Source organism: Agelaius phoeniceus, chromosome 1, assembly GCF_051311805.1.
Source record: "Agelaius phoeniceus isolate bAgePho1 chromosome 1, bAgePho1.hap1, whole genome shotgun sequence".
Taxonomy (NCBI): Eukaryota; Metazoa; Chordata; class Aves; order Passeriformes; family Icteridae; genus Agelaius; species Agelaius phoeniceus.
Window position 1 is genome coordinate 29,445,459 of NC_135265.1, and position 13,540 is coordinate 29,458,998.

The 13,540-nt window shown below is 34.7% G+C and overlaps 1 protein-coding gene across 6 annotated transcripts in view; it reads right to left on the reverse strand.

The window, feature by feature from the left end:
* DGKB (diacylglycerol kinase beta) overlaps nucleotides 1–13,540 on the reverse strand; it is a 378,520-nt gene that overhangs the window by 206,542 nt on the left and 158,438 nt on the right. For 4 of the 6 annotated variants that reach the window (XM_077175541.1, XM_054639423.2, XM_077175548.1 and 1 more), the window contains 3 exons: nucleotides 12,323–12,355; nucleotides 8,565–8,681; nucleotides 3,997–4,070 (listed from right to left, as the gene is read on the reverse strand). In XM_077175541.1, the coding sequence (XP_077031656.1) occupies nucleotides 3,997–4,070; nucleotides 8,565–8,681; nucleotides 12,323–12,355 (224 nt within the window). The remainder of the gene's footprint in view (nucleotides 1–3,996; nucleotides 4,071–8,564; nucleotides 8,682–12,322; nucleotides 12,356–13,540) is intronic. The other 2 variants (XM_077175559.1, XM_054639432.2) reach the window with 1 other exon arrangement.

Below are 13,540 nucleotides of genomic sequence, written 5' to 3' on the forward strand. Positions count from 1 at the left end.
CACTGAACGTGGAGTCAGCAGGAAACATGAGTGTACGGAAGCTGATCTCCAGTGCATCCAACAGCACATTTGTCAAGGAAACAATTGTGTAAACTCACCCTCTGGTCAGGCAAATAAACTGGAAAATGGGGAAGTGAAAATCAATGTAATGAGTATGGCAAAACTACAGCATGATTTAGAAGGACTCTTATGTGAGAAACATTACCCTTAACAACAGCCTTTAAAAGCACTACATGCTTGTATATTCTTTCTGTTGAAAGAAACTATTTTGTGAATGGTGTACTATATATATACATTTTATACACAGATTATTGAAAACTGTTGCCTTGACTAGTCCGATCAGAAACGCAGACATCCCAAACCAATACCCCTAGAATGAAATGGATGTTCTGCCTTTTTTTTTTTTTTGGATGAAATTAACTGCACCTGCCCATTTCCTGCACAACCACTGAAAATATGTTATGGTGTGATATGGCCTGAGGAATTCACTTGCCTGGGTTTGATGAACGCCTATTCAGTCTCATGCTCAGTTAAAATCCATTTCTAGTATAGGAAAGCCTTAAATTAATCAACTTTAATTCTATTTTTCTACTTTCTCCTTAATAAAAATTGACTCATATTTTTATTCTATTATAAACATATGTATTGTCTATTAAAAAAATAATTCAAGTCCAAATAACTGCAAATACACTGGAGTGTCACATGATGGGCCATTATTAAGCTTCTAATTGAGAAGAAAATATAACAGGGCTATTGTCATAATTCTTTATTTTGCAATTATATCTGAAAGTCATTGCACTGGTCCTTAAAACAGAAACCTATTCAGAAAGAATACATTTATCACTACACATTCTGAAAAACTGAATTTCTAACATAATGAAAGTTCCAAAATGTATCGATACGGTATAGTTGCAGAGAACATATTTTTGTGTTCTGAATGCACTTTCTCTACATATCTGTTTGTTTCTCCCCACCCTTCTGTTTGAACATTTAAAAACTAAAACTAAACAACCAAACATCTTTCACCTTTAAGTGATCTTCAGTTTTGCATTTGAGAGATTTGAGAAAAATTACAAAATAGAAGAGGAAATGACCATGTACTACTGGGGGTGTGCATTTATTCAACTGGTTTTCAGCTGTATGCATAAACTCTCTCCAAGAATAACACAATAAAATGGGCTGGGTTACCATATAGTAAGGCATAAAATCTTGTATGGGGAACCGTGGGAATGCAAGAGTCTTGACAATCTGCAATAATCTTTCCATGTTCAATGAAAATCTATCAGAAATCTTGTCTTCATTCACTGTTACCTCTCAAATACAGAGAATCCTAAGTAAAGACTGAGGCATAGTATTCAGTAGAAGATTTTATTAATCTGAATGAATCAAGATAATGAAATTCCGTTCTACAAAAATGAAGGTTGTGAGTTCGCTTTGCTTTTTTTTTTTCCCCTCACTGCTGGGGAAAACCTTACTTTTGTTACAGGTATCCTCTAGTCCCACCCTCTCAGCACCTGACGAGATAAAAAAGTTGCAATAATCAAAAATCCTGACTTGAATGCCATTTACTTTAAAGTTGGACTCGATGATCCTTATGGGTCCTTTCCAACTGTGATGAAATCTGTCAATCACCATAACTGTGTATTTTGCAAAGTAATTTGTGTCTTCAAATGTCCTGTGATTTTACTTTCCACAAAATATAACTGCCACAAAATTGGAGGGTAGGGAATATATGGGCATTTCTTTATGGTTAGTGACTGTAAAGCAGACAGATAAAACCCAGGAAAACAAAAAAATTCAATAATATTTCTCCTGAGAATGTTTTCATCACTTAGATTGAATATTCAAATTAATAGGCACTCTTAGCATCCTTATTTTATACTTCTGCTCCTGGCATTGATATGAAACATTGACACCTCAAAAATGGACTGCAAACCTCTTCTCAACAAATAGTCCATATGTGGACTTTCTTCAACCTTTTTAATCTGGCTTTAGATCTAACTGTGAGATATTATCTCCTAATGGTGAATGACTTGAGACATGTTTACATGACTAGGCAGTTGACCTTTTGATGTGCTTCTCTTAGAAGAGCTATATTGAGTGCAACCTTGACACATTAGTATGTAATTTAACATTTTGTGTACATATGGTATCAAAGCCAATCTAGGAGGTTCTAAAAATTCACTATACTCAGCTGCTGGTGCTTGCCCTCATGCTATACACTTAATTGTGTAATGACACTTGTGGATAATGGTGCTAGTGAATGAAGTGTGTATAGGGCATCCATTTTTAAAATTCAAATAATTCCTGTGATCTGTTTGGTCCCAGTAACAGTTTCATTGACATAAACTGAGAAGTGTTAGACTGTAATATATGAAGGGGAATAGGAGCTTGAGATGGGGATCAGATTTTAAACTTGCTTCTACCCTGGTGAGTAACATTAAATGACATCCCTGCTGCATTAAGCCCATTCAAATAATAACACTTGAGACCAATTATGAGCTGGGAACTGAAAGCTGTGAAACAGCATTTCATTAAATTGTTTCTAGGCTATAACTAACTGTGTGAGTGCAGCTCTCTAACCTGCCTCTCACCTACATAATTGCAGACCGGATCGCTGATCTACTCACTTCATATTGGTACTATAAAAAGTCAAGCTGAGTGCTAGTGCAGATTACCTTCCACCAGACCCCTGACTGCACAGCAGACCAGGGCTGCCTCACACTGCTACCGAGGCTGAAACATGAAAACTCAGCTCACACTGGTTTGTTCAAATTGCAAAGGCATGTTCTTGAAACTGCTTAGAACTAATCTTTTAGATCATTAACTGCCTTTGACACACCTAGCTGATATCTAGGTATACCAGTCTAGGGATTACATAATCAGCTCTCCAGTGATAGCCAGTTCTCTCAGAGGCCTTCAAACACAGTTTTGGTTAATGCTCCTTAGCTTTACGAATTACCCTAACAACTACTCTGCAGGATTTTGTCCCCTTTGACAGTTTACTTTTAGGGGCACAGGAAGAGGTGATCTAAGGGAGACAGAGTAGAGAAAGTAGGGAAAGCTGACCCATTGGAGTTTACTTGCTTGGTTCCAGGCTTTAGAATCACACAGCATCCCTCCTTTTTTGCTTCCTGCAGGTGTCACCTCCAGCTGGATCCTCGCCAAAAGACAATAATCTTTATCAAGATGTGAAGTTACAGCACTGACATGGTGAACTAGGCTATAAGAATTTAGGGATTCATGGGATGGTTAAAAATGGCCATGTTGTTAGCATATGGAATCCTGAAACATGCTCTGAAAAGTCTGTATAGGAGGCAACTAATTTAGCATTCCTGCCTGAGTAGGAGGAGAATGCTCCTTACTACTTTATCAGGCCTCTGATACATTAACACTTAAACTAATAAACTCAGACATTTTAATTTAAATCAGTGTAATTACTGACATATGTAAAATTAATATGTCTCTAATTTGTGTGATTGGACTCTAATAATTCAACTGGATTTTTAGAATGCTTCCTATTTACAGAAATCAAAAGGTTTCTTTGAAGAAAATCTTATGAAGAGGCTTGAGAGCCTCTACTACTAAGTCTATAAAAAGCAAATCATACATTAAAGAAATGGAATACTGCTTCTAATTTAAACTACTGACCTGCCTGTATAATCATTACACAGATTAAAAGAAAACTGTTAGCACTTTAAAGTTTTAATACCAGATATGGCAACTCACATCTTCACACAAATCACAACAAACCCATGCACTGAATATAGCTACTTTTTTTTTTTTGATTGGAAACAACACTATCATATAGAATTAACTCTTGATTTTAACTGGAGAATTTATAGGTACAGAGATATAGGATGTTCAACTGTGAGGAATAACAACATAAAAGGTTGGATTTTTCCACATAGACAAACTTCTAAAATTCATTTTAAAACATTTCACAGACCAGAATCAAGAAAGAGAGAAAAAAAAGAAAAAGAAAAAAACCCTTACCTTTCTCCTTGTTTCCCACCACTTTTAGGATTGACAAAAACTAAAAGTGGATGAGTGCCTGGAACTGGAGTGATCTAAAAGAAGGGAATAACACAGCCACTCATTAATGCTGTGTGTTGCATTCATTTTTTCCTATAGTAGACAGAAAACAAAAAGCTTAATGCAAACTCTATGTTATGCTATGTAATCCAACTGGAAGCAATACCATAATTTGCAATAATCCTCATTTCATTAATTTGCCAGAAATTGCAAGTGACTTCTCTTTTAATGCTGTCTTTTTAACAGCTGTGTTGCCATTTTAACCAATAATGCCACTGAAATATTAAGGTATATACACACATAACCTATCTTTCTATATATAGATATATACTTGTTAGTGTGTATATATATATATATACACATGCATCCATCAGTAGAGAAGAAAAGTTTAAATGCAAATAATGCATTAATTACTCTGACAGTAAGTTCCTTTAATAAAAGGAAAAGAAAAAAGCTTAACCTGTATTTTGGAGTGAGAAATTACACTATATTATATACTATGAAGGTCAACCATAGCTATAATGGAAAATTGAACTTAACAGATTTTTTTTTTTTAAATTATGACAATGAGTATCTACAATATTTGATATATCATGAAATCACACACTTTTTAAAACGTGGCAACCATAACATTAAGGAATTCCTTTAAACACCTGAGAAAGCTGAAAAACTTAAGAAGGTAGAGGAGGAACCATAAGGAAGAAAGGCAAGTCTGAGGAAAAGAATGCTGATGAGAAGGAAGGAAACAATGACTTATAGCATTATTGGTTTTTTTACATTATTTTGTGTAAGGAAAATTTTTACATTCATATTAATATTTAGCTTTACAAACTAACAACATCATTCTAAGTAATAGGGTTAGTCTGTACTTTCAGATACTCTGAGATGTGTGTGTTCATTGCCTGTACTCCAAAGACTTGAACATAAAAAATTACATCAGATGACCTCTAATACAGGTCTTTAAACCATGAAGCTAGACTATTCATATTTAGAAGCATCGCTTTTATACAGATATAAACTCCAAATGTTTGAAAGTATATTTAGAGTTCAAAGTCAACATCTCCAAAGTCATACAATTTCGAGATGAAGCTCGGACCATCTGCATTTCAAAATGATGCATTGAAAGGCCTTGCTCAAAGTCCTTATTCATAATTCCTGAAATAACAAAATTTGAAAATTTCATAAAGTGTAATTTAAGGCAGAACCTGAGAACCTTCATAGCCAAGGAGTTTTACAGACATACTAGAGATATAGGCATATAATCCTACAAGGCATCTAAAAGCACTTTTCTTTTAGTAGGAAATGTTAGGCAGTAGTGTGTCAACTCTATTCATGATTTCACAAAAAAAAAAGAATCAAATCTGTTCCAATACATACAAAAAATAATGGAAAAGTCCACAAATTCAGTGATATTAAGCTTATCATGAAACCAACTCAGTACCACCTGGCACAGTAAAGTGCTGTGTATTGAAACATACATCAAATTGCAGAATACAGTGAAGTTTGTCATATATTTAATTTTTACCTACTGTTTTAATCAATTTTAGTTATTTAGCCAATTCCCATGGTGTTTATTCCGGTGAACTAAGTGTAAACCAATGGTGCCCATTGTGACAGAGATGGAATACCTACTGAAATCCCTTAGGACGCAGGTTAATTAATGAGACTCATCCTAAGGTTATACATGATCTATTACTTCCTCTAATTAGAAATAATAATCCTGATCATTATGCTGGTTAGCTAGAAAGAAGCAAGATGAATGTGCTTAACTATGATTAATTGTCTTTAAGTTGTGCAGACCTCCACTGCCACTAAGTTATCTGCTCCCTCTGTCTGATGGAAGGAAGGTTTGGGCTTGATCTTTTTCTCAACAAAAGCTAAGTGATGGAACTTTCTATTTTAAACCTTTTCTTTCAAGACTCAATGAGATTATTTCAAGTAGAAGTGTTTGGCTCATCAAAAAAAAAAAAAAATCTAATAACTAGACTGTATCCCACTTGGTTCCAAAATAAATTTTAATTAAATTTTTACAGCTTTTCCAAATTACTTTTCCAGACAACATACGGTATTTTTATATAATGAAATGCAACTAAAGATTTAGACTAAATTAGTGAACATTTTCAAGCCCTAATCTAGCATGACTTAAAGGCAATCTTCATGATGTTATAGTATAAGTAACTTAAAGTAAAAAGAAAAAACAAAAAGAAAAAAGTGGTGGAGCAGTTATATATAGTTTCTCCCATATTGAAAACAGAGGTTTAACAGCAGTAGTATCAAGCTCTTTGTTTTTTTACCTTGTCTTTAATCATAAACAAATGCAATTAATAATTAATACTGATTAAGTTTTCTGAAATAAAACCCTTGCTCACTGAAGACTTTGTTAAAATGAGACCATGCCAGCAGAATCAGAGTATTAGACACAGAGTAGCTTGCCAGATATGGGAGAATTAGAGTAGTATACTTTGATCAGATACAGAATGTTTTCTCCAGACCATCTTTGGGCAAAATACTAATATTAATTGCCAGTTATATTTATAGCATCTTACATATTTGTGAGAAGAGCTGGAAAATTACACAATCTGTGAGGAAAAAAAGCCCTAACATTCTCATTGATCCCATCATTTCAGTAGGATAGCCCTAAAGGTCCACTCAGGCTTTACAATAATTACATTCACAAGAGGTTATCATTTTTAATGCCAATCAAAAATTAAATATTTTATGCTAAGATGGATTCCTGCCACTCAAAACCAATTAAATCCATCTGTGAAAAACAAAGACCACAGTATAATCAGCAAATTAGGGCCATAACTGCAGAATTATTTCTAATGCTATCACCATGGTATCATGTCATGGACTGCCTTACAAATGTGTCATTACAGAACACCGAGCACTTCGAAAAACACCTCAAATCTATTCAGTAATAATGCTATCATCTTTTGTCCCCACTCTCTTTTTCTCAATCTCTAGCAATCATAAAGAAAAGCAAGGATGAAATGCAGGCTTTTGATTCATCTTGGAAAGACAAGAGAGAACACAAGTTTTGGAACACACTTCGGGGAAAAAAAACTTCAGGAAAATCTTATGACCTGAAAGCAGAACATAAAATAATTTAAAGTTTTGTGTTGAAGAGCCAATGGTGCTAAAAGCTGCTGTTTTGAGTAGACCAAGTATTATATCCAAGTCACAGTATCACATGAGTGGGAAATAGAGACAAAAAACAGCAGAAAATAAACTATGAGCATAAGTATTCTAATGCTCAGAGTAAACAAAAATTCATCATACACGGTGCTGCAATCAAAAGGAGATGCCAAAGATGCTCCTCTAGAATACTTTGTCTCACTGGAATTGCAGGGATATCACTCAGAAGTTAGAAAATATTGTGTGTTTTCTTTAGCACAAACTTATTAATCACACTGTGACTGATTAGACAGAACTTGAGCTTTCTTTCAATTAAGACTCCAGCATTTTTTGCTTCATATTTTGTCACAGATGATCTGGACAGCAATGAAGCTTGTGAAAATGATAAGTACAGGAAGAGATTTTTGAAAGCAATGGATAATGACTGCTCTAATATCAACTATACCATCAATGGAGCATCCAAGTAACTGGATAGGTTTTAGGTTTTTCAGGTTTTGTTTGGATTTTTTTCCCTTCTTTGGGTTGTCATAACAAGAATGTTTGACTAACCTAAAACACAAAACAATACAATAAACCTCCCTATCCTGACACAAGAAGATGAAATAATTATGAGGCATAAAGTAATTGATAAATGGTAATGGAATCTTTTTACTGAAGCCCAACTGCAACATATCAAAAGATAGAGAGAACAGATAACTATGCATATTAAATGATTATCACATTGTTATCATGACGATAATTTAACTCCTGAGGACATAAAGCAGCATATGGACATTGATTTCACTCAAACTACTCATATCTCAAGGGAAACAAGTCAGCAGTTCAGGCATGCCTCTAAGTTACCACCCTTAAATAACACTAGCTCATCACACACATGAGTTTTTCTTTCAAGCAGAAAAACTTCCATTTTTATTATAGGTACTGCTAGTAATGAAAACACATTTATTCTCACCACTGTTAATGTTGATATGCCAAATACCCTACTTAGAAAAACCTGGATAAATAACACCCTTGAAGTTTACTCCATCCATTAATTAACAGGTCAAAATGAGAACAGTTAACAATTATCAGGACAGACTTAGATTAATAATGTCAATTTACACAACACTGCATGATGTGTAAACAGATACCAAAATAAACTATTCACCCCATGACAGAAGTGTTTTAGAGATAGTCTTCTCTCCCCCTTATTGTCTAAGGAAATCCTAACAATCACGTGAGAAGCAGATGTGTATCACCGGATTCCTGAACCAATGGAAGAATTTACCTATTGACTTTTTAATCATATAAAAGTGAAATATTAGAAGAGTGAATGTATATTTCACTTTAAACATATTTCACTCTTCATGCCTAAAATTATCTGCTTAATATTAAAATAACAATAATCACACCTGAAGGCCTTGTCCATCTACAGTGACAGAATTTGCTCTTTGCATTTTGTTCCGTTCTCCCAGTTTGTTCATTTGCTGTGGGCAGCTCTTTTCTTTTTTCACTGTTGATTGTCTTTCCTTGAAAAGAGAAAAGGGAACATTTTAACACATTATATAATGCTATACAACTGTAACTGAGACTGTACCTCCACAAAGTTTTTTTTTGACTAGCAAGTAATGTCAGACTCTGCTTTAATGAAAATGAGATCTCAATCAAGTTAATACACAATGTCTGGCCACTTCACATAACATCTATCTATGTGCCTGGACATTCCATAATGACTAGGCAATAGATGGATGAAAAGTGTGCAGTCACAACACAAATTAATGCAATGATGTGAAAAGATAATCTGACATTACCAGGGTGCCATTCTGAAACTTGAAAGCCATTATACAATATACTTGATTGTTTAACAAGCATATTGATAAGAGAGCAGTAATTTTTCAAAATTTTATCCTGACTGCTAGCAAAAGTTGGATGCTTCAGAGCGCTTTACCACTTTGACAAAATACACCCAGTCTAAATAAACCATAATCAATTAGCTGAGTAGCTTTTTATAAAACATATTTTGTATCAGAAGGAAACCAGAATCCACATCAGATTCTAAGCTGTTGGCAACTTTTGATGCTGATACACAGCCCAGTGAGATGGTTATTTGAAAGAGAAAAACTCAGTATTATATGGCTGCAATTGTATTTTCAACTGTTATCAGGCCATTTCAGATAACTCTGCATGGAAAAAAGTACTCTCATTTTTTGTATCTCATTTATTCTATTTATGAACTGCACCCAGCATGTCCTTTTAGATTGTCCAAAAAATGCACCATAAATTAAGATAGCAGATATTTATCAAACAGAATCAGTGTCTCCAATCCCAACTGCATCCCAGCCGCTTTCCACACTTCACAAGTACAAGGAGGCTTTAAACTAGCCCTGGGAATGGGCTGGCACAAAGCTGCTGCACTAGAAAAGGAGCATGAAGGACATCGTTGCACCCCCTGCAACTCCATCCAGTAACCAGTTCATTAAATGTTACCATTTACATTTCATACCAGGCCAAACCCATCTCTGTGCTACCTCCCACAAAGCCTTAGGGATCGTAGTAGCAATTAATCCATGAAACTCCTTCAAGAGCAGTTTTTACTGCTACGAAGCACTGACACGGATTCTGTCAGGAAGGGAATAACTTCCAGCTTAATACAGCGCCTTCTAACATGAATGTGGACCCTGACTGTTTTTATACCAGCTTCAGTTTCTTTAAGTGAGACTGACAGTCTCAGTCCAGATATGATGCAAAGAGTGGTCGAGGTCATCCTAAGCTATTTTGGGGAAGCCAAGTGCTTGGGGGAACCGTGACAGTCTTTTATACACATTTTGTATAAAAGAATGGAAAAACCTACACCACTGAGGAAAAATAAAAAAAGCAACACAAAAACAAGCAAAACAAAAACAGGGGAATCTACATTATTTTCTGTATGCAGTGAGATTCCTATGAGGTTAGTTAACAGAGCTCTTGGAGCTTTGAGTAACTTGGTTGGTGCAAGATGAGATCCAAGACTCCAGACTGCACTATCACTGCTTTAACAGTAAACAGCAGAAGCAATTGGAACGATTCCCTCCTCCTTAACCTTAGAAACAAAAACACTGTATGTATCACTGCCTAAGAAATCACCAGCTCTGCACTTACTTATTTGATTATTTTTTCAGAAAGTAGAACCAGGATGAGGCACTCAAAGAAAATAAAATTTTTGAACTAACACAAAACATTCTGCACAATGGATTGGTTAGTCCCAAGCAAGTAAGATACCTCCATACAAAGGAAGCTTCAGACTTCATTACAAATTTCTTAAGTTGCTTTGAGGTTTTAAATAACTTTGTGAATAATTATCCTTAAAAGTCACTACTTTTTATAAAAAGAAAGCACACGCTGTTAAATAGGATTTTCTATTGTAGCCAAATCTGACTCATGAATACTGCAACATCTTCAAAAACCAAATGAGGAGCCGGCAAAGCAGAGAAAAAGCTAGTAAAATTGTAATTTCTAACAAAAATCAGAGACTGAGAGAAAATTTGAAAAGGTCCAGGAAAATCTCGAGCTAAAGGACACATTTGTGACAATTCAAAGAAAAAATTAACCAAAAGTAACAGACTCAGCACACTGAGTTTGCACATTTAGAGAAGTTAAAAAAAAAGAGGCCTACTTATAAAGTGTGGCACTAAAAATCTTCTTGCATATATCATGCTACTATTTAGAGGAAAAGTATTTATACACTGCTGAGACCCATGCCTAAACCCACTGTTACTAATGACTCAAGTAAAAACAGTAAAGATTACCCAGAGCAAAGTTTTCAATATTGGGGTGATACAAACAGCAGCATGACACAAATAGCAGTAAATAACCTCAGCTGGCATCAGTCCTATGACTGCTGCATTACCATTCCTTCTCCAGTTTATATTTCGTATCCCATAAGTAAAACCACTGCTTGATTCATAAAAACAATACAAGATCAGGTCATGTATCTCAGGTAACATGCAGGAAAAAAGAATATTCATGATACAGAAGTGTCTAGACTGTTAATATGATCAAAGATGGATACCTGGTCTCATTAACATTGAAACTCTGCTTTCTTTACTGATAATTTTTGAAGAAAGTACAAATAAAGTATTTCATACCACCCATCTTATATAAGACCACAATACACGTCACCAGGTCTATCAATAGTGCTCTGTAAAACCTTTCTGAAGAAGCTGACAAGAGATTCTAGATTTCCTAGAGTTATATATCCTATAATTTTTAGATATGTGTCCTACTAGTGAGGATTTGACTTAGTTTGTATGACAAAATGTAATGAATTGCATAATATTCTAATGAATAAATCTGTTAATGGAACACAAAAAAATTTACCACTTCTTTCTTTTTTTTTTTAGTATCTTGTGCAGACCTTTTCTTTTATATATGAAATACCAGTTGTGCCTGACCTAAAGTATCTTTGTTTTGGGAACTAAAACATTACTAAAATATCAGAGAGTGTCAAGAAGCAAACAATTTAAAGTAGATAAAAACAGAAGAAGATAAGAATGGATAACAGCCTAAAATTTCTAATAATGTTAAGAAAAATTTCACATGCCTTGAAAAAATGGTTTTATAGAAGGCAAAAATTTGTCTTTCAATTTAAGAATTATGTTTATAACAGTTGTGCTATTTTTAATACCTTGCTAAATAAAGCATACAAAATGATCAATGTATCTGTGAAACATTTTGTTTAGTGAACATGCATGAGGTTGACAGAGATACTGAATACAGAAGTTGTACATTTTGATGGCTTAAAGAATGAAGCTTTTTGGGAGGCATGTGCCAGAGCACATACCTTCCAAAAGAGAACTTACCACAACAGTTTTTTCCACCCCTTTTTGCACTTCTCATGCCTTACTTTCCCCCTTGAAGTCCCACTTTGAAGTCAATATTCATTAGCTGGAGCATCTACCATTCCAGCCAGCACCAGAGAGACCATTGCCGGGTGAGAACTACTCAATTGCAACTATTCCATATTCCAAATCAGAGAATAATTGACAAATAAGACAGGACTTTCCAAATAACAACCCAGAATATCATCTCCAGATTTTTTTTTCAGCCCCAAAATGCACTTCATAGCAGAAAGAATGTACAATATCATGAACTGTTAGTACTCGAGCATTCGTGGATGCCTCCTGCTACGCACCTCAGGGAGCAAACCTCCTAAAGTGGGAAGCGTCTGTTGGAAAAAGAGAATGTTAGGCTGCAGCACCAAACAGCTGGGATGGCAAAGGGCATGGACAGGGCGTGCACAAGGAATGTTACCTTGCAGAATTACACTTAACAACAACACATCCATGATACTTTGTTACAATTTTGCACAAGTGGACTTGACCGATGTTCTGGCTGTCGTATTACATAATTTACACTCTAGAAAGTATGCGTGGGATCATTTTGGCACCAGCTAACAATCTCAGAAAACCTGAGGACTTCATTCTTTTGAATAGCAAAAGAGATACCTGATACCTGGAGGGCTATTTTGATTTTATCTTCAAAGTCTTTGAATTCTAATCCAAATCAAACAATCTTGTTTAAAAAGCCTTTTTCTAATTGTATAGCTACAATTAACAAGCTATACATCATTATTCCTCAAAAGTTGTTTATACTCTTTCTTTATATAGAGGTCGAATCTTTTCCTATACACAAAACACTCACATTTAAAAATATCATGCTCTATCATAGCTGCTAGAGTGAAAACAGACGAAAAGTTACTAAAGAGCTGCCTCTTTATAATTTAACTGCTGACACGGAATCCACGGCAAATACACCAACAACTGCTTTTTCTCACCTCACTTTAGTCAATAACTGCAAATATATTTTTTCTGGATTATATCCTACACAAGATTATTTCAATCAATGTATTTCATAACATGAAACAACAATTGACTTATACATTACATAGGATTGCAAATTCATTAACAAATGCTTAATACCATTACACAGTTTGACAGCTTAAAACTTAAGATTACTTCTGTATGATAATTTCTTCTTTTATCATATATATTTTGAAATGAAACATATAACCTATTTGGGCATGGAGTTGTATAACAAAAGAAGTATATTTTTAGGTTATTATGCAGAAAATAAAATAGCTTTAAAAAGTTTTAAAAGTCTTATTCTGGACCTCCAAAACTTCATAGAGGATCAGATGGAATGCATACAATACCACGTAAAGATATCCTCAAATGTTTGCAAGGTGAAATTTAAATATGTGACTTGAATACCAAACTTTGGGGTTTGGCATGCTTTGGGGTTCTTTTTAAGGAACTTGAAGGAAGGCTGTTACATGATTCCTTAGAGTTGTTTTGTTTAATGACACAGGAATCTTTAAGGACATAATAATATCAGGTACTCCTAGACTATA